Raw genomic sequence first — 18,094 nt, 5'->3', positions numbered from 1 at the left:
GAAGCAGAGGTCAGAGTGATGTGGCCATGAGTCAATAAATGCCGCAACTTTTAGAAGCTGGAAAAGGCAAGGAATGGCTTCTTTCCTGGAGCCCCCAGGAGGAACACAGCTCTGCTGACACCTTGATTTTAGCCATTTCAGACTTCTGACCTCCAGAACTGCAAGGTAATAAATGTGGGTAAGCCACTAAGTTTGCAGTAATTTGTTATGGCAGCAATAGGAAATTAATATAGACAGAGTTATATGAACACTGTTTCAACTCTGATTCTCCAGCTCTCTTTTTCAATATTCCTTTTCAGTTAATGAAAGCTTCTATGGTTACCAAGTTAGCTTCTGACTCCCATGCTATCCGTAGACAGATCGCTGCTTATCTGTCTTGAGTTCCATTTTAGCAGAGGGTGCCAAACTTGACACACCCGAGTTCCAATCTCAGCTCAATAATTTTCTTTTTCTTTTTTTTTTTTTTTTGAGGAAGATTAGCCCTGAGCTAACATCTGCCACCAATCCTCCTCTTTTTGCTGAGGAAGACTGGCCCTGAGTTAACATCCGTGCTCATCTTCCTCTACTTTATAATTTTTATTTTTTTATTTTATTTTTTTTGAGGAAGATTAGCCCTGAGCTAACTACTGCCAATCCTCCTCTTTTTGCTGAGGAAGACTGGCCCTGAGCTAACATCCATACCCATCTTCCTCTAGTTTATATGCGGGACACCTACCAAAGCATGGCTTTTGCCAAGCGGTGCCATGTCCACACCTGGGATCCGAACCAGCGAACCCCGGGCCGTCGAAGCGGAACGTGTGCACTTAACCGCTGCACCACTGGGCAAACCCCTCAGCTCAATAATTTTCTAACGGGGTGACCTTGGGCTAGGTCACTCAACCTCTCTGAGTGAGCCTCTTCTTTGGCAAAAATAGGGAGCTAGGAGAATTAAATATGATTCCACTCAAGAACTCTTTTCCTTTTATAGAAATTAAGGGTCATGTCTAGGGTTGCCAGATAAAACCCCAAATGCCCAGTTAAACTTGAATTTCAGATAAAACAAGGTTTTTTTTTTTCAGTATTAGTACATCCTGTGCAATATTTGGGACATACACTAAATACTTATTCATTATTTTATTTGAAATTTAAAGGTAACTAGGTGTCTATATTTTTATTTGCCAATCTGGCAACCTGGGTCTTGTCCTAGGTCATGTAGTTTGTAAGCAACAGAGCCACGCCCCAATCTCGGACCTTTCAACTGCAAGGTCAACGAGCATCCTGCTGTCACAGGCCTGACCTTGAGTGGACTAGCTGAGCCACAAGGCAGCCCTGCACTTAAAACTCAATTGAGGCGTCAGAAACAAATGCAATTTGAGCCTTGGAAACCCATTTCATTTCTTAAAAATATCTAAAGTGAGCATGAATATAAGATTTAAAAACAACACACACATAAATGCTTATGTATAATATATGTATACACATGCATAGGTATAAAGTATGTAAAATCAAAACTGAATATGAAAATAAATGAAAAAAGAAACTACATGCAAATAAATGCTTTAACTTCTGTTAAATATGTGAATTCAATCTCTAAAGGCGATATGCCTTTTAGGGGTTTTTTCCTTCCTCCTGATCCAGATCAACACACAAGTCCAGTGGAGTTTAAACTAAATGGCAACTACCCTGACCGTGTCCTTATCGTGGGCCGGGAGGCCTTCTAAGCATGTATGTGTACTGACTTCTTTTTTTTTTGTTTGAGATATAATTTGCATAACAAAATTTTCTATAACATAAAATTCACTATTTATGGTATACAATTCAGTGTTTTTTACTGTATTCATAGGTTGTACAACCATCACCACTACCTAGTTCCAGAACATTTCCATCACCCCAAAATAAACCTTGTATGCATTAGCGGTCAACCCCAATTCCCCTCTTCCCCCAGTGCCTGGCAAACCCTAAGCTACCATCTGTGTCCACAGATTTGCCTCTTCTGGACATTTCATACATGTGATCGTACAATATGTGGCCTTTCGTGTCTGGTTTCTTTCACTTAGCAAAATGCTTTCAAGGTTCATCCATGTAACATGTATCAGTAAGTATTTCTTTTTATTGCCAAATAACATTTCCTTATATAAATATACCATATTTTCTTTATCCATTCATCAGTTGATGGGCATTTGGGCTGTTTCCACTTTGTGGCTCTTGTGAATAGTGCTGCTGTGAACATGTGTGTGCAAGTTTTGGTGTGAACATACGTTTTCAGTTCTCTTAGGTATGTACCTAGGAGTGGAATTGCTGGGTCATACGGCATCTCTGTGTTTAACTTTCTGAGGAACCGCCAGACTGCTTTCCAGAGCAGCTGCACCATCTTACATCCCACCAGCAGTGTACGACGGTTCCAATTTCTCCATGTTCTTGCCAACACTTATTTTCCTTTTTTTAAAAAAAAAAATTGTAACTATCTTGGTGGGTGTGAAGTGGTATCTCACTGTGGTTTTAATTTGCATTTCCTTACTGGCTAATGACGTTGAGCAGCTTTTCATGTGCTTATCGGCCATGTGTATATCTTCTCTGGAGAAATGCTTTGCCCATCTTTTAATTGGGTTGTTTGTCTTTTTGTTGTCAAGTTGTAGGAGTCCTTTATATATTCTGGATATGAAACCCTTATCAGATATGTGATTTGCAAATAGTTTCTCCCATTCTGTGGGTTTTCCTTTCCCTTTCTTGATAGCGTCCTTGACACATAGAAGTTTTTAATTTTGATGAAATCCAATTTATATTTTTTGCTTTGGTTTTTAGCTGGGTGTGCTAACTTCTTGAACGTTTACAACAACCACATGAGGTAGAGAATAGTATTAGCATCCTCGTTTTACAGATGAGGAAACTGAGGCATAGAAAGGCTAAGCACCTTGCTACCCGAGATGAAGCGGCTGACGGGGCAGCCAAGCTGGGGTCTGAACACAAGCACGGGCGCTCCAGGGCCCCATGGAGGAACTGTTCACAGCTCCTGTGCTCAATGTGGTGTGCATGCGTAGGATCCTTAAATTGTGCTGGCCCTTCAGGCCTCGTTCAAGATTAGAATTGCCTACCGGACAGTTCTCACAGCTCATTTTGTATTGTTCATGAATGGATCGGAGGGGTCAGTGCGGGGTGGGAGGAGTGGGGTTTCCACAGCGACTTCCTCAACGAAGCAGCCTCCCTGAGCTGAGGCCCTGACACCTTGCCCCACATGGGTGCTGCTGCCAAGGCCCAGAAAAGGGTTCTGGCCTCTTTCTGCCATCTTAATCACAGTAAGAAAGGTCAGCAAAGCAAGTGAGGCCTGTGTAAACTGGTCGGGTTCAAGGGCAGGGGGAAGCCCCAGGCTGAATCAGGGATCCCAGGGATGGAGGCAAGGAGGCCCAGGGAAAGGATGAGGAGTGCCAGGCACCAGAAGAGACTGGATCCAGAGGTGGGGCGAAGGAAGTGCTGGGAGTGTCTCCCAGGTGTCCGGGGTCTGGCCCTGCCTGCAGAGGTCAGCCACTTGAGGAATGGAACCATTCCTGTCTGACCTGCGGGAGGAAAGCAAGCAGCACTGGTATGGGGAGTCTCTAGTGAGGGGCCCTTCCTTCCACTGTGGGGGCCAATGCCTGGAGGCTGTCAGTCTGCTGTGTGGCACACACCCTCCTAGCTACCTGGGAGGCAGCAAGGTCCACACTGGGCCAAGGGGAAAATTTTCCAGAAGCCCAGGGCTACCTACTGACAAGTTTCAGCATCACAGAGAAATGACAGGTCTGTCTTGTCAGGCACCAGGAATTCCTGTTTGGGACCTGCCTTCCTTGAGGCCAGCATGCCCAGGGCACTGTAAATCACAGTGAAACGACTAGTAATAACTGCCACATTTGTCAAAGGCGCATTCTGTGCCAGGAACTGCACTGGCTTCCATTCCTCCACCCATCCATCATCGCCAACCTTATACTAACCTTGAGGCAGGCACGGTCCCTGCTTTCAGAGGTGAGGAAATGGAGACTCACTGAGTGAGTGGCTTAACTAAGGTCCTAGTAAGTGATGCTGGCCCCCTCCCAGGGGCATTGCTGGGTGGCCCCCCAGGCCACACCCCACGAGCCTGACCATTACCTCACCCCACCCTCACCCCTGACTCAGCAGGAAGAACGGGCAGCTGCTCAAGCTGGATGTGAAATGGGGGCCGTGACCCCAGAGGATGAGGCAGGGCCAACTGGCTTCAGCGGACACAACTTGGCCAAGTGGCCAAGGGCTGCTGTCCTCCTCTCACTCACTACCCAGGGAGCCCAGCACAGGAAGCAATCTCAGACATTGGCTGGACCAGAGGTTCTGAAACACGTCTGAGCATCAGGCTTACTGGAGCGCATTTAAAAATACAGATTCCTGGATACAGAGATTTGGATTCTGTAGATCTGAGGGGGGCCCAGGAATGTGCATTTTATGGAACCTCCAGTGTTTCTGATGCAGAGCCAGGTTTGAGAACCTGAGGCTGGTCCACCCTCTTCACTAAACAGTCAAGAAAAGGAGATCTCAGCTGAGGGGAGTGTCCTGCCTACGGTCCTACAGGTGGCCGAGTGGAGATTTGGACCCAGGCAGGCACAGCAGCCCACCTATTAGACTGTGTCTCCTGGGAGGAGGGAACCAACTTGAAAGGTGATCATATCTCTGGAGCCTGGAACTGAGACAAAAAGTTGCAAGGCAGAAGATGCACTCGATATATAAATATTTGAAATTTCTAGAAAACTCACTTCTAAAAGAGTAAAAATCTACAAAAGATAAAAATAGCATATTGGAAACAATACTTGGAGCAAATAAGACTGAGTCAATATACTCATAACATCTATCTATCCGTCCATCGATCTATCTATCTAGACAGTTCATTCAACTCGATCAGGAAACCATCAAAGCTTTAGTTGGGTAAATAAGTAAACAGCATACATGTGCACACGACATCATAGTTAGTAAACAAATATTTTTAATCTGCTTGGTAATCTTTAAAATGTAAATTAAAACAAGGTACTGTTTACATATTAGACTCTTCCTAAACTTTATTTTTGTATATGTACATATATATGTAAACTTATAGAAAAGGATTGGGAAGGACACACATGGTGGCAGAACTGTCTGATTGCCTCTTAATATCTATTCACTCCTTTTTTTTTAATTAACCAAGCCTATCTATCATGGGGGGTGATGGGGAAGTAGGCACATGATCAGTTTGAAAACTACACTTCCCAGTGTCCCTTGTGGATCAGGGCGGCCACTTGGAAGTAAGCTGATGTCATGGGGCACAGGGACTTTCAGGGAAGCTCTTTATTTTATTTTATTTTTTTGCGTATAAGGAAAATTGGCCCTGAGTTAACATCTGTCGCCAATCTTCCTCTTTTTGCTTGAGGAAGACTGTTGCTGGGCTAACATCTGTGCCAATCTTCCTCCACTTTATGTGGGATGCTGCCACAGCATGGCTTGATGAGCAGTGCTAGGTCCGCGCCCAGGATCCAAACCTGTGAACTCTGGGCCACTGAGTTTGGAACCGGTGAACCCTGGGCCAGGGAAGCAGTGTGCGAATTAACCATTATGCAACCGGGCCGGCCCCAGGGAAGCTCTTCAGAGGGGCTGATCCAGCTGGAAAAAAACACTCTGTTGCCCCTCTAGCCTTTCTCCTTCTTATTGCCTGGAATGCAGACATGATGGCTGGAGCTCCAGGGACCATATTAGACCATGTGGAGACCTTAGGGATGGAAGTTACCAACTGAGGATACAGAGCATAAAGTTAGAAGCCTGGGTTCTTCATGACCAATGACCATGGGTCCACCATGCTAGCGCTGAAATGCTTTGTCCAGACTTCTTTTATGTGGGAGAAAAATAAATGAATTTATTTGTTTAAGCTTATATTTCTTTGAATTTCTGTCCTATGCAGCTTAACCTAAACTGATACACACATCCAGCTTCTATGGAAGTGTGACGAGGACTTTCTTACTTTACTTTCTATGCCATGGTATTGCTTGCATTTATTATTATTACTTTTTACAATACAAATGTATTCACATATTACTTGTACAACCATCTGTTTTGGAGCCCCAGAGAACTCAATTTGAGTGGCAGCCCCACTTCCTAGCTATGTGACCTTGGCCAGTCAATTAATTTCTCTGAGCCTGTTTCCTCATCTGCAAAATGGGCATCATAATAATAGAACTTATCTCATTGGGTTGTTGTGGATCTTAAATGAGCTAAAGCAGATAACATTCTTGGCACCATGCTTGGCTTACAGCTGTTACTGCACTACATTATGCTACCACGTAGGCACTGGGGGTGGCAGAACCAATTAGGAAAACCTGGGACATGTTGAGTAGAAGAACAGGTGGCAAAACTGGCATATGAGTGGGATCCCTTTTGTGAAAAATTATTTTTAGTTCTATATCTATATGTGTATATCTACATCATGAGATGTCCGGAGGGATGGTTGTCCAAATGTTAGTAATGGTAATTTCTGGGTAGTAGAATTTTTGCTTTCTTCTCTATGGTTGAAAAAGAGCATTAGTATTTTTTGAGCAGGAAAATAAAAAAAGAAAAACCCCTTGGAAAACAATATAACAATTCACACCAAGAATCATGAAAGCCTTCATACCCTTTGACCCACCTATCTCACTTTTGAGAACTACCCTGAGGAAATCATTTAAATGAAGAAAGAAGCTATATCCATAAAAACATGCACTGCAGGATTATTTATAATAGAGGAAAACGGGGAACCACTTAAGTGACTTACATTAGGGCCGTAATTATTAAATTATTCACTCATTGGAACATTATGCAATAATAACAATGAGGAAGATGATGACCAGGGAGCAACGCGGAAAATTGCTGATGACAGAACAAGAAGGAAAAGGGGCAGAATGCAAAATGAGATCTGCGCCAGGAGCACAGCTGGGCAAAAATCTTGTGTGCATTTGGACGAGGGCTGCAAGGGAACATAGGCAAATAAAAACAGTTTAATTTGTCGGAGCCACTGATGGTGGGTGACTTTTTTTTTGGATTTAGAATTCTAATGTTTCCATAATGTTGTTTGTGTAATAAAAAAAAAAAAGGGGGGGGGGGCTTTAAAAGTCCCCTCAGGGAAAAGAAGGGAAGCAGGGAGAGGGAGATAGAAAGGAGGTCTGGGATTCTCCCAGAAGGGGGTTTGGACAAGAGGAATTCGGAGGCAATCTGAAACACACAGGTCTTTGCTGGGGTGGCCCCAGAGGTGCATCCCCTTTGCTCTCTGACTTGAGAGTGATCAGATGGACCAAAATAGTTGCCGAAGTTAGGGAAGCAGGATGTTAGCTGATGATAAAGCCAGGGTTAAGAGTGTTCTTCAGACTGGAATCATCTGGAAAAACTGATCACGCTTGCTATTGATGAGATCACAGAGAAACGAGCACCAGCGGGCTGGCTGGAGTGTGAACAGTGCAGGCTTCCCGGAGGGCAGTTTGGCATTGCGTATGCACAGGCTGTGTGTATCTTTGGTCAGCAATCCCATTTCTTGGGATTTATCCCAAGCCTAAGGAAATAATCAGCCAGTGCATACAAATATTTACATAAAATGTTCACCACAGAGTTTATAAAAATAAAAAGTTACACCCTCAGTTTCACCAAAACGGAATTGGTAAACTAAATCTTGGCACAACCACGCAGTGGTATACTATGAAGCTTCGCTAGGAGAAAAAAGTAGATATAAATCTGACATGAAAAGATGCCCACTTCATATGAGGTAGAACAAGAAGCTTCCAAAGCAAGGTGCACACTATCCCGTTTTTGTAAGATTACATATCTAAATATGCATATAAGAATCTCTACTAAGATAAACACCAGAATTCTAACTGGGTCGTCTCTGAATGGTGGGATTACAAACTGTATCAGCCAGTTTAGTCCGAATTATGTTGCAGTAACAAACAACCCGAAAATCCCCAGGTTCACAACAGTGAATGTTCATTTCTCGCTCCTGCTCACGTCTGTTGTGATGGGTCACCCCTCTTCCCAACACCTTCTCCTCTCTAGGACCCAGGCTGATGAAACGGTCTGCGTCTGAACACTGCAGGTCTCTGTGGCCCAGGGAGGAGATGGTGGACCACCCACTGGCTCTTACGATCCGTGCTGGGCAAGTCTCATGGCCCTTCCCAGGTTCCACAGGGCAGGGAATATAATCCCCCACAGGCCCTCGGGAAAGGCCACTCAAGGAGGGGCGGGAACATTTTGAACAATAATACAATTTACCACACAAGTTATTCCATCCTTGTCTTAGTCTGTTCAGGCTGCTATAATGAAAATATCATAGACTGGGTGGCTTAAACTACAAATATTTATTTCTCTCAGTTTTGGAGGCTGGGAGGTCTAAGATCAAGGTGTCAGCAGATCTCGTGTCTGATGAGAGCCAGCCTCGCAGTTCATAGATGTCTGTCTTCTATCTGTGTCCTCATGTGGTAGAAGGGGCGAGGGAGTTCTGTGAAGTCTCTTTTATAGGGGCACTAATCCCATTTACGAGGGGTCCCTCCTCACGACCCAGTCACATCCCAAAGCTCCACCTCCAAATACCATCCCCCTGGGGATGAGATTTCCACATATGAATTCTGGGGGACACACAAACATTCGGTCTATAGCAATCCTATTACTTAAAGTCCTTTTCTTTGCCACAAGCAGGTCTGTCCCAGGAAGTGGATGGTCTCATGGAGATGGGACACGTGGGTTCTCTCTGTTAGAGCATCTTCAGGACGGAAAATACAGGCACCAAGTCCAAGCTACCCAGCAGGGCAGAGGGGCCAGAAAGAGGTCAGGATTTTGCCTAATTTAAGAGATAGGTCAATCAACCAGGACTCAAGGTAAGTATAAAACAACGATGTAACAGAAAGTTCTGGATGTCCGGCAGTGTTCTGCCAGGTCTGCTACTTACTACTTATAGGACTTGAGTCAAGGTAGAGCGCCCTTTGAATGTCCCCATGTGTAAAACAGAGATTAAAACAGCTTCCCTACTCACTTTACACTACTTGGGGGGAGGGGAGGGGAGGGGAGGGGTGGGGTAGGGGAGGGTGGGGTGGGGTTGGGGAGGCTCAGTCACAGGGCTTTAAAACTGTTAGTGCTCCTGCACGCGGAAGGTTTGGTCCTTCAAGCTGTAACCACACTCAACATATCACATTTCCCCAACTCCTCTCATCACCAAAGGAGCTTGCTCCACCCTTGCACTTGGGTTTGTGTGCTTTTCGGTAGGGCAGGTAGAAAGAGGACACCAACGCCTCAATACAGAGAAGGAGAGCCCCTTTGATGGATGAGCCAGAGAAGGCCCGGGATGCAGAGGAAAGGACCCCACTCTACTCTGTCATGTTTGGAAGTAGCTGTGTCCCGCTCATTCCTCCTGACCCCGGCCTCTCAGGATGAAGGCAGGAGACCACAGGTCTTTCCAAACCGGCCTGATCATCAGAGCAGTTCAGGAAGCATTTAAAAACTAGATTCCTGGGCTCTGCCTCCTGAAGGTGATTGACGTAGTGAGGGTGGCACCAGGCTGAGCCAGAGAAGGTGATCCATGCCACCCCGACCTGGCCCTGGCTCCCGTCCAGCCCCTCTGCACAGGCCTCGTGAGATGCCCCAGGAGGGAGGGCCTGGGCAGCTTGAGTGGCACGAGCCCTGGCAGCCGGGAGAAACCTGAGTGGGCCCAGGTTATCTGATGGCGCGCCTGCTCCGGCCCGTGCTCACTTCTTGAATGTCAAGATCAGGGGAAGGCTCGGGAAGAGGCTCCCCAGGCGGCACAGGTCACCCTGCGAGCTGTCTCGGGGCCAGAGGAGGTAGTAAGAGAAACATATTCCCCCATTCCTGCTCCCAGCTTCCTTGGCCTGCCTGCACACCTTTCCTGATAACCCTGGACTTTATCTCTTGACACATCTATCAACATAGTGGTGAGTTCCTCAAGGGGTGGGGCAGGTCTTATTCCTCTCTGCATGCCCGGTGCAGTGCCTGGCACACCATTAGTGTTTGCTGAATATTTCATGAATAAAGGAGAAGTAGTAACACTTACTACATTACCACAGGGTCAAAGAAGGACTGATATTCACACCCACTAGGCATGAGGGGAATGCACGTGCTCACTTCTGGGGTGGGGGGAACCCCATCCTTAGTCACCCAGCTGGAGGCTGAGCTTAGCATGCCCTGATCTGCAGAGGTACTAAGTTACTTTTGGCATCAGGACACCCTTTGAAATGATAAGTTATGGAGCCTCTTCATAGGAAAATGCCTTTCTCTCTCTCTCACATACACACACGTCCTGCATACAATTTCCCTTCAAAAAAAAGGGAGAGCTCTTTTTTTATGGATGAGTGCCAGTAAATATAATGCCAGTAGATGGAATGCTAGGGTCAGAAATTAACATTTTGCAACCCCCAATCTAACCACTGATTTTGGCAAAGATCACTGATGGATGCTAAAATCACTGAGCAATGGTTGTCAGGGAACAGGAAGGAACCTCAGCCCTAGACAAAGCCTCTGGCCCCCAAATCAGGACTCCACACTCCAGGGAGGGGCCCGGACCAAGGAGAGGACCACAGTCAAGACAGACTCCAGATGGGCTTAAGAGACTACTTAAATAAAACCAGGTGACCATTTCTGCAGGTAAAAGGCCAGGGGAGAATCTGGGCTCTGGGTCTCTCCTGGATTCCTCTCCCCTCCCCTTTCGCTGCTTGGCTCCCCCCACCTTCACTCTCTCAAGGGAAAGGCTGCAGTGGGGAGTGGTTGGGGGAGGCGACTCAGGAGGGTCTGTGGGGCTCCTGACACCCCAAACGTATCCTGCTTGCCAAAAGAGAAGGGGCAAGGCTTGCTCTGATCTCCCCACTGTTCTCCGAGTCCACCAGGCTGCCATGCTGGATATACACATGGGTCCACCAGCATACCCAGTCTCTTCTATGTCATGTCATGTATTGCAGGGGTTGGAAACCTGAGAACTCTATTTCTCAGAATCTCTTGCCAGCTAGGATTTGCTTTAGAGTCCACTAATGACAGGCACTCACAGAAACCATCACTCCGTCCTTGGCAGTGGTGGGTGAACTTGATGCTAGTTCCCAGACCAAAAATGTCCTCCCATCTACATTGCTGTAGCCATTCCCCTGGGGATGCCAGGGCTGGGCAATGACCAGAGCTGAGACAGCGCCTGCCAGTGGAGATGTCTGCAGTGTCGGCCCCCTCCCCAAAGCCTACCTGGTGTTGTCTCAGGATACAGGAACATTGGGTCATCCTCTGGGCACAGGGGAGGAGGTGCTCTGCAGCCAGGACTCTTGGAGTCGAGGAAGAAGGGTCAGCAACAGAGAGTCCAGCACAGCCAGACCCTCCCAGGAACACCGAAGGCCCCTGGAAAACCAAGAGACCCGGATGTGACTGCCTCATCTTACCAATTTTAATCCTCACCCACCACCAGTGCCAAGGCCCTGGCACCCGCAGGCCCCTCCTTGTCAGTCTTTCTCTCTTCTCCTGGGTCTGTGGATCTGCAGTCAGGGCTCCCTGGGACTCCTAACAACCCACACCCTTCAACACACCTGTGATCCAGCAGCAAGAGGCCCTGCTCCAGCAGCACCTTCACCTCTGTGCTTGCTCCAAACACGTCCCAAAGGGTCAGCTGGGGCTCAAACTGCTGCCAGTGCTGGGGAAACCGGAAGGGTCAGAGGTGCAGAGACTACAGGGTGGGCAGCTGGTGGGGCTACTCTGGGCCACCTGTCTGGGGGTGTGGTAAGGGGTGAGGGAGGGTCCAGTCCAGGGATCTCAGCAACTGACTCAGGCACACCAGGACCAGGCCAACAGGTTGAAACCCAGCTCCCAGCCAAGCCAGGTCTCCCTGCTCCTCCCTTCTCTCTCTGCTGGCCAGGGTATGGCCAGCCCCAGCCAGGGCTTTATGGCCCTGACTTCACCCAGAGCAGCTCAGAGTTTGAGCGATTATTATCTGTTGTACTTCCTATCTGAGCTTTCAGTGCTGCTTAACAACATTTGAAAACCCTTATCTAGTCTATTCCCCCACATAGCTGAGAAAACTGATGTTCAGAGAGGTGAAAGGACATGTGCCCAAGGTTGCAGCAGAATGGGGACGAGAGCCCGGGTTTCTGTAGCCCTAGTCTAGGGTTCTCACCACTGCACCACACTGCCCATTGGTTCTGCCCATCAGGCCTCGGCTGGACTAAAGCCCAACCATCCAGCTGCTGGCCCCAGAGGAGTGGGAGGGGTGTGTTTGTGTGTGTGTGTGTGTGTGTGTGTGTGTGTGTGTATAGAAGACAGAGTGAGAGACAGAGAGAGTGATTCTGCAAGGTTTAGGAGGAAGTGGTGTGCCAGAGCCCCATAACCCCTTACTTGGTGAGTGATCCCCACGTCTGTGCGTAGCCCCATGGCCAAAACTTCCTCCAGCCTGAAAGAAAAACCACCAAGCAGTCCTGGAGAGACCTGTGCCTCTCACATTCCTCAAACCCTATGCTGGAATGTATGGGGGGCTTATGAAGATCATGCAGGATGGGGCAGGGTGGGGGCAGGACAAGGCAGGACACAAGGATGTCTATGTGGAGGTGGTTCTGGGGGCGCAGGGAACCCCTGGTGAAGAGCCCCGTGACCTCAGATGCTCACAGCTCCAGCTCGCCCAGGGGGACACGCTTCCGGGTGCCATGACCAAACAGCATCACTTCCTTCATCCAGTTGTCAGGCTCCAGGGTCTGGATCCGAGCCTCCCGGATGTGGCCTCCGACCCCCTGGGGCATAAATCGCCCATGGGCCCCTGACAACATCAACCACCACCCCATTTTAATAGCAGCTAGCACCGTGTGCTTGCCAGATGTTAAATCAGTGGTTCTCAAAGTGTGGTCCCTGGACCAACAGCATCTAATATGCTAGAAATGTAAATTCTCGGGCCCTACCCCAGGCCTGTCCAATCAGAAATGTTGGAGGTGGGGCCCCGCAAGGCGGGTTTTAACAAGCCCTCTGGGTAATTCTGATGCACGCTGAAGATGGAGAACCACAATGCCAGGCACGACATCAAATGCCTCAAAACATATACCCAACAGCTCTACGGAGTAGGTGTTTTCTGCCCCACTTTATGTACAAGGAAACAGAGGCTTGGAGAGGTTAATAAGTGGCCCAAGATCACACAGCCATGACATTCTTCTCCTGAGTCATCCCTTTCATGGTTCACAGGGGACTCACCAGGCCCGACGCCAATGTACTGCCCGCACTGCCAGTAAGTCCAATTGTGGGTGCTCAGCGCCCCCTGTGGGGAAGGAAGGGATAGCCAGTGCAGCGTGAGGAGGGTGACCCTGCTCCTGCTCAGGTAAGGGGCACCTGGTTAGAAGGTCCCACCATCTCAGGCCTCAAGAGCACCCTTCTCCCCAAAGGGCCACGATTCCCTGGTCACACCTCAGCTCGCCCATTCCCCACCTCCAGCTCAGCCCTAAGACTTACATTCCGGGCAAAGTTGGAGACCTCGTACTGGCGGAAGCCAGCCTCCCGAAGGACTGCCCGTCCCTCCTGGTACATCTCAGCAGCTAGCTCGGGGTCAGGGGCAGGAAGGGTGCCCTGCTGCACCTGGGTGAAGAGTGCGGTGCCCCGCTCCAGGGACAGCTGGTAGAGGGAGATGTGGTCGTCACAGTGGCGAAGCAGTTCCCGCAGCTGCCCAAGCCACGGCCCCACCTGCTGCGCCGGCAGCCCCAGCATCAGGTCCACAGACACACGCCCGGGGAAGAGGTGCCGGGCCTCCGCCAGCGTCCGCAGAGCATCGTTGGCCGAGTGTGTCCGCCCCAGCAGCCGGAGCTCAGTGTCATCCAAGGACTGGGGAGAGAGGGTCGGGTGTAAGCATGCAGGCCAGCTTTGAGGGAGACAGAGACATACCGTGGACTCAGATACAGGGGAAAATGCAGGACACGGCAGGGAGCTGGAAGGCGGATGGTCAAGCCAGTGCCATGGGTACCACTCACTGAACGGTCACGACGTGCCAAGCATTTTTATGCAATATCTAACTTATCCTAAATAACCCTCCAACATTAACTCCATTTTACAGGTGAGAATACTGAGGTTCAGAGATGTTAAGTAACTTGCCCAAGGTCACACAATGGCAAAGTCAGACTAGAATTTAGGACTGCCTGACTCCAAAGCCAACAGTCTTTTTTAAGTTTAATTTTGAATTATTTCGAACGTATAGAAAAATGGAAAGAAAAGCTCAATAAACACCTTCATCTAGATTTACCAACTAACACTCAGCCACATTGGCCTTGTCTCTAAGTATATACGTATATAATTATTTTGTTGAATCATCCGAGAGTAAGCTATAGATCAGCACTGTCCAAAAGAACTTTCCGCGATGATGGAAATGTTTTACATCTGCACTTTCCAATACTGTAGGCACTAACCACATACAGCTGTTTAAAGTTAATTAAATTTAAACCATCACATTCCAAGTGCTTACCGGCATGCGGTCAGTGACTACTGTACTGGTCAGTGCAGACATAGAGCATTTTAGTAGAATATGGTAGCCACTGGCCATGTGCTAGTGAGCACCTGCAATGTGGTTATTTAAATGTAATTCACTTGAATATTGTAACCCCTTACCCCTAAGTGCGTACCGTACCCTTAAGCAGACTTAAGTGCATATTTCCTCAAAAAATAAGGACACTCTCTTACATAATCACAATCCAGTTACAGAGTTCAGGAAATGTAACATTGATACAATGCCATTATCCAATACACAGTCATATTCAAATTGGACCAATTGTCCCAATGTCTACTGTAGTCAATTCCTCTTCCCACCCCAACCCAGGATCCAACCAGGGGTCACACACGGCATTCAGGTGTCATTATCTCTTTAGTCTCCTTTAGTCTAGATCTTCAGCCTTTCTTTGTCTTCCATGACAACGACATTTTTGAAGAGTACAGGCCAGTTGCTTTTAAAAACCTCTCTTAAACAACCAGTTCTGGAGATCTGTGGGACATCTTTGTGCTGACAGTTAACAAGACTGTACCGGACACTCAAACATCTGAGAGGGTAGGTCGATCTCATGTTATCTGTTCTTACCACACACACACAGTCTCTTAATTTAGGTTTTCCTAATATTTCCTCACAATTAGATCCAAGATATTGGAACCAGAATATCTCAGAAATGATGTGTCCCTTTCAGTATATCCCATCGGGACAAAGCCCTGACCCCACTCTATGGTGAGTGACGCATATACTAGAAGGAGAGGGAATACTGGATATGGAAAGACCAGGGGTCAGCCTGAGAGAATAATGTTTCTCCTACTTAAAAACCTTCAGAGGCTCCCCTGTCACCAGTAGACAAAACCCCAAACTCCCTAGCATGGTGCTGAAGGCTCTGGGCCCTACCTTGCAGCCTAGTCTCCAGCCTCTCCAGTCACAAGGAATGACTCACAGCTCCCCCAAAACATGCAGGCTCTTCCATATCCCGTGTCTTTTCCTCCTATACCCTCTCCCCTGGTGAATTCCTCATCCTCATTCAAAGATCACCTCCTCCAGCAAGGTTTCCACGATTTCATCAGACTGAGATGCCCTTCGGGCTGTACTCTGAAGGCCTTTTGTAGAGATTCGCTTTGCCATGCTGCAGTGATCTGACCACCCGTTTGTCTCCTCCTTTTTCTCCAATCATGTCGCAAATTTTTTTTGAGCTTCCACAATGTGCTGGCCAGTATGGTGGGTGCTCGGAATGTCACAACGTACAGAAAGGCATGCATGATCCCTGCCTCAGAGAGCTTTGGTCCAGCCAGCAGGAGACAGTTACGAAGTCACAAAAGTGTCACTGTACACTTTTCAGTACCTACTGGGTCCTGGCATCCAGAAGGAGCTCAATCAACGTTTGCCCAATAAATGATGAGGAGCAGAGGAGAGACAGCACAGAAGGCCTGGCTGCCCTGGGATGGGCTGGGTACCATGGATTACCTGGAGGCCAATGGACAACCTGTTGACTCCTGCTGCCCTGAAGGCTGCCAGCCTGGAGCCTGGGGCCGAAGTCGGGTTGACCTCCAATGTGACTTCTGAGTCTGCAGGCAGGTGGGCTGCCTGGGCCACTGCCTCCAGCACAGCAGCCACAGTGTGGGGACTGGCCAAACTGGGGGTGCCCCCACCAAAGAACACAGAGTCCACCCTGAGGAAAGAGGATGGAGAAGATGAGACCCGGGGGAGCGCTCCGGGATGTCTGCACCTGCCCTGTTCACTCCCCCAGATAATTCCCAAGACCCGCCTACGGCCGCCAGTACCCACCGCCGCACCCCGCTGAGCTGCAGCAGCGTCTGAGCCTCGGTCACCAGACAGCTCCGCATAGCCGCCTCCTCCACGCCGCGGGGGATGTACTTGTTGAAGTTGCAGTAAGAGCAGCGCTTCTCACAGTACGGCCACTGGGGGCAGGGAGTGCATGAACAGGGCAAGAGGCGACCCAGGCGGCCCTGGCCACTTCCAGGGTTCAGTCGCACACATCCCCGTCCCCATTCCGAGGTCCGTCAACAGTGGCTACCCCATCTAAGCCACACAGCTCCCCAACGCAGGTCGGGCTGGGATTACCGCGCCCACTTCAATACGAGAAAACTGAGCTGCAGCAGGGAAATCACTTGGTCAAGGTCACCGAGCTGGTGAGCCCCAGAGACTTCAGGTCTCCGGACCAAGACATTTCCCAGTCAGGGCACTAGGTCCCATCCCAGACTTCCCTTGGGGGCGAGGAAAGTCGGCAGGTCGGCTCTGGACCCCTGGGGCCGCGCCCCGCGAGCCCCGCGTGCCCCTTCCACTCACGTGGACGTACAGCGCCGCGCGCTGGCTCCGGGGTGCACGGCTCGGGGATGCGCCCTCCGCGCGGCGGCGCCTCTGGGCCATCTTGGCCGCTGCCGCCCAGCCGCGGGCCCGGGCCCCGGGCAGCGCCATGGCGCCCACTGCGGCGGGGGGCGACCGGCGGCACTAGGCAGCGCCCGAGGCCGAGCCGCGCCCGGGGCGCAAGGCTGTGCACAGGCAGGCCGAGCGCGCCACCGGGGCGGAAGGAGGAGGGGCTGCGTGACCGCGCGCCGCGTCCGTCGACGCGCCCGGAGGGCCCGGGCCTCGGGTCTGCGGCGCCACCTGCTGGGCACTGATGCGCTCGCCGCAGCCGTCTGTCCATCCTGTCCTCGGCGGCCTGGAGCAGCCCGCCTTTTGGCACCCTGTCCGGGGGCGAGTTCCCTGAGCCATTCGGAGACTCTTAGTTCGTTCTACCAGTTCCTTCACATTTTATGTGCCTGGCTCAGAGCTGGGCGCTGGGGACATCTAGATGCATAAGAGCAGGTCGCAGTGACAGTGCATAAGACAGGAGAGAGGCAAATAAACAAGAGACAACAGGCAGCAGGTATTAATTCAGCACCTCTGAATACCAGGCCAGTGTGCTCCGTGCTGCGAGGCAGTCTATTACAGGGGCCATGGAGTCGGTGGGGGAGGAGAGGGCCCTTGGGCTGGGTGTTGAAGGAGCAGAAATCCCAGGGGGCATGGGGTTGGCCAGGAGAGTAGCTGTCATCTCCTGGGTCAGGCCAACCTGGATACCGGCTGGGAGGAGAGTCAGAGATGGTGTATGTGGGAGAGACAGGGTGCAGTGGAAGGAGTGGGAAAGCAGGCACCTGATGAACTGTCCTGTGAAGTGGAAAGATCACGGGCTTTGGAGTCAGACACCTGGGTTCTAATTCCAGCTGTGTGGCCTTGGGCAAGACTGAACCTCTCTGAGTCTCAGTTTCACCATTTGTGAAGTGGGGCTAATGCCTACTTGATAGGGTTGTTGGGAAGATTTCAAGAGAAAATGTATATGAAAGTGTCTAGCACAGCACCCGGCACTGAGAGTATCCTAAACTTATGTTCATTTTCTAACAAGTAAAGAGGAGGCCACTGCTGCTGGGGGCAGACACAGCAGGGAGTAAGGACTGGAAACAGAAGCAAAGTTTCTGTTTCTGAGCTGGAAACCTAGGTGTCTTTTGGAACCCAGCTGTTTTCACTTCTTGGGTCAAGCTACAGCATGCTTGATCTGGCCCTGCCCGTCAGGGAAGCCCCGGGTTCATCAATTTAAAAAAAAAAGGAGGCCAGCCCTGTGGCACAGTGGTTAAGTTCACAAGTTCACATGTT

The 18,094-nt window shown here is 49.5% G+C and overlaps 2 protein-coding genes across 3 annotated transcripts in view; both read right to left on the bottom strand.

Annotated features, from left to right (window-relative positions):
- The window catches only part of MYCBPAP (MYCBP associated protein), a 34,219-nt gene extending 22,887 nt beyond the window's left edge, over positions 1-11,332 (bottom strand). Inside the window, exon 1 of the mRNA XM_014741142.3 lies at positions 11,194-11,332. Within this exon, the coding sequence (XP_014596628.3) occupies positions 11,194-11,221 (28 nt within the window). The 5' untranslated portion in view covers positions 11,222-11,332. The remainder of the gene's footprint in view (positions 1-11,193) is intronic.
- RSAD1 (radical S-adenosyl methionine domain containing 1) lies at positions 11,205-17,248 on the bottom strand. 2 transcript variants are annotated; one of them, XM_023652749.2, is made up of 9 exons: positions 16,754-16,997; positions 16,232-16,365; positions 15,911-16,115; positions 13,426-13,791; positions 13,171-13,234; positions 12,598-12,745; positions 12,331-12,385; positions 11,529-11,632; positions 11,205-11,343 (listed from the first exon to the last, which is right to left on the bottom strand). In XM_023652749.2, the coding sequence occupies exons 1-9, from the start codon at positions 16,880-16,882 to the stop codon at positions 11,226-11,228; spliced, it is 1,323 nt and encodes a 440-aa protein (XP_023508517.1). In that variant the 5' UTR covers positions 16,883-16,997; the 3' UTR covers positions 11,205-11,225. The 2 variants fall into 2 exon arrangements, with proteins under 2 accessions (XP_023508517.1, XP_070082400.1); XM_070226299.1 differs by lacking the exons at positions 11,205-11,343; positions 11,529-11,632; positions 12,331-12,385 and having other exon boundaries at positions 12,455-12,745; positions 16,764-17,248.
- Positions 17,249-18,094: the final 846 nt, after the last annotated feature.

Source organism: Equus caballus, chromosome 11 (genome assembly GCF_041296265.1).
Source record: "Equus caballus isolate H_3958 breed thoroughbred chromosome 11, TB-T2T, whole genome shotgun sequence".
NCBI lineage: Eukaryota > Metazoa > Chordata > Mammalia > Perissodactyla > Equidae > Equus > Equus caballus.
The sequence above is the reverse complement of the archived record's forward strand: the minus strand, read 5'-3'. Positions and strand labels throughout refer to the sequence as shown.

Coding starts and splice junctions, on each gene's coding strand:
- RSAD1 (XM_023652749.2), bottom strand. CDS start 16,882: ATGGCGCTGCCCGGGGCCCGGGCCCGCGGCTGGGCGGCAGCGGCCAAG. Junction 13,792..15,910: donor GGTTGTCCATTGGCCTCCAG/GTAATCCATGGT, acceptor CTCTCTCCCCAG/TCCTTGGATGACACTGAGCT. Junction 12,386..12,597: donor CCCCTGGGCGAGCTGGAGCT/GTGAGCATCTGA, acceptor TTTTTCTTTCAG/GCTGGAGGAAGTTTTGGCCA.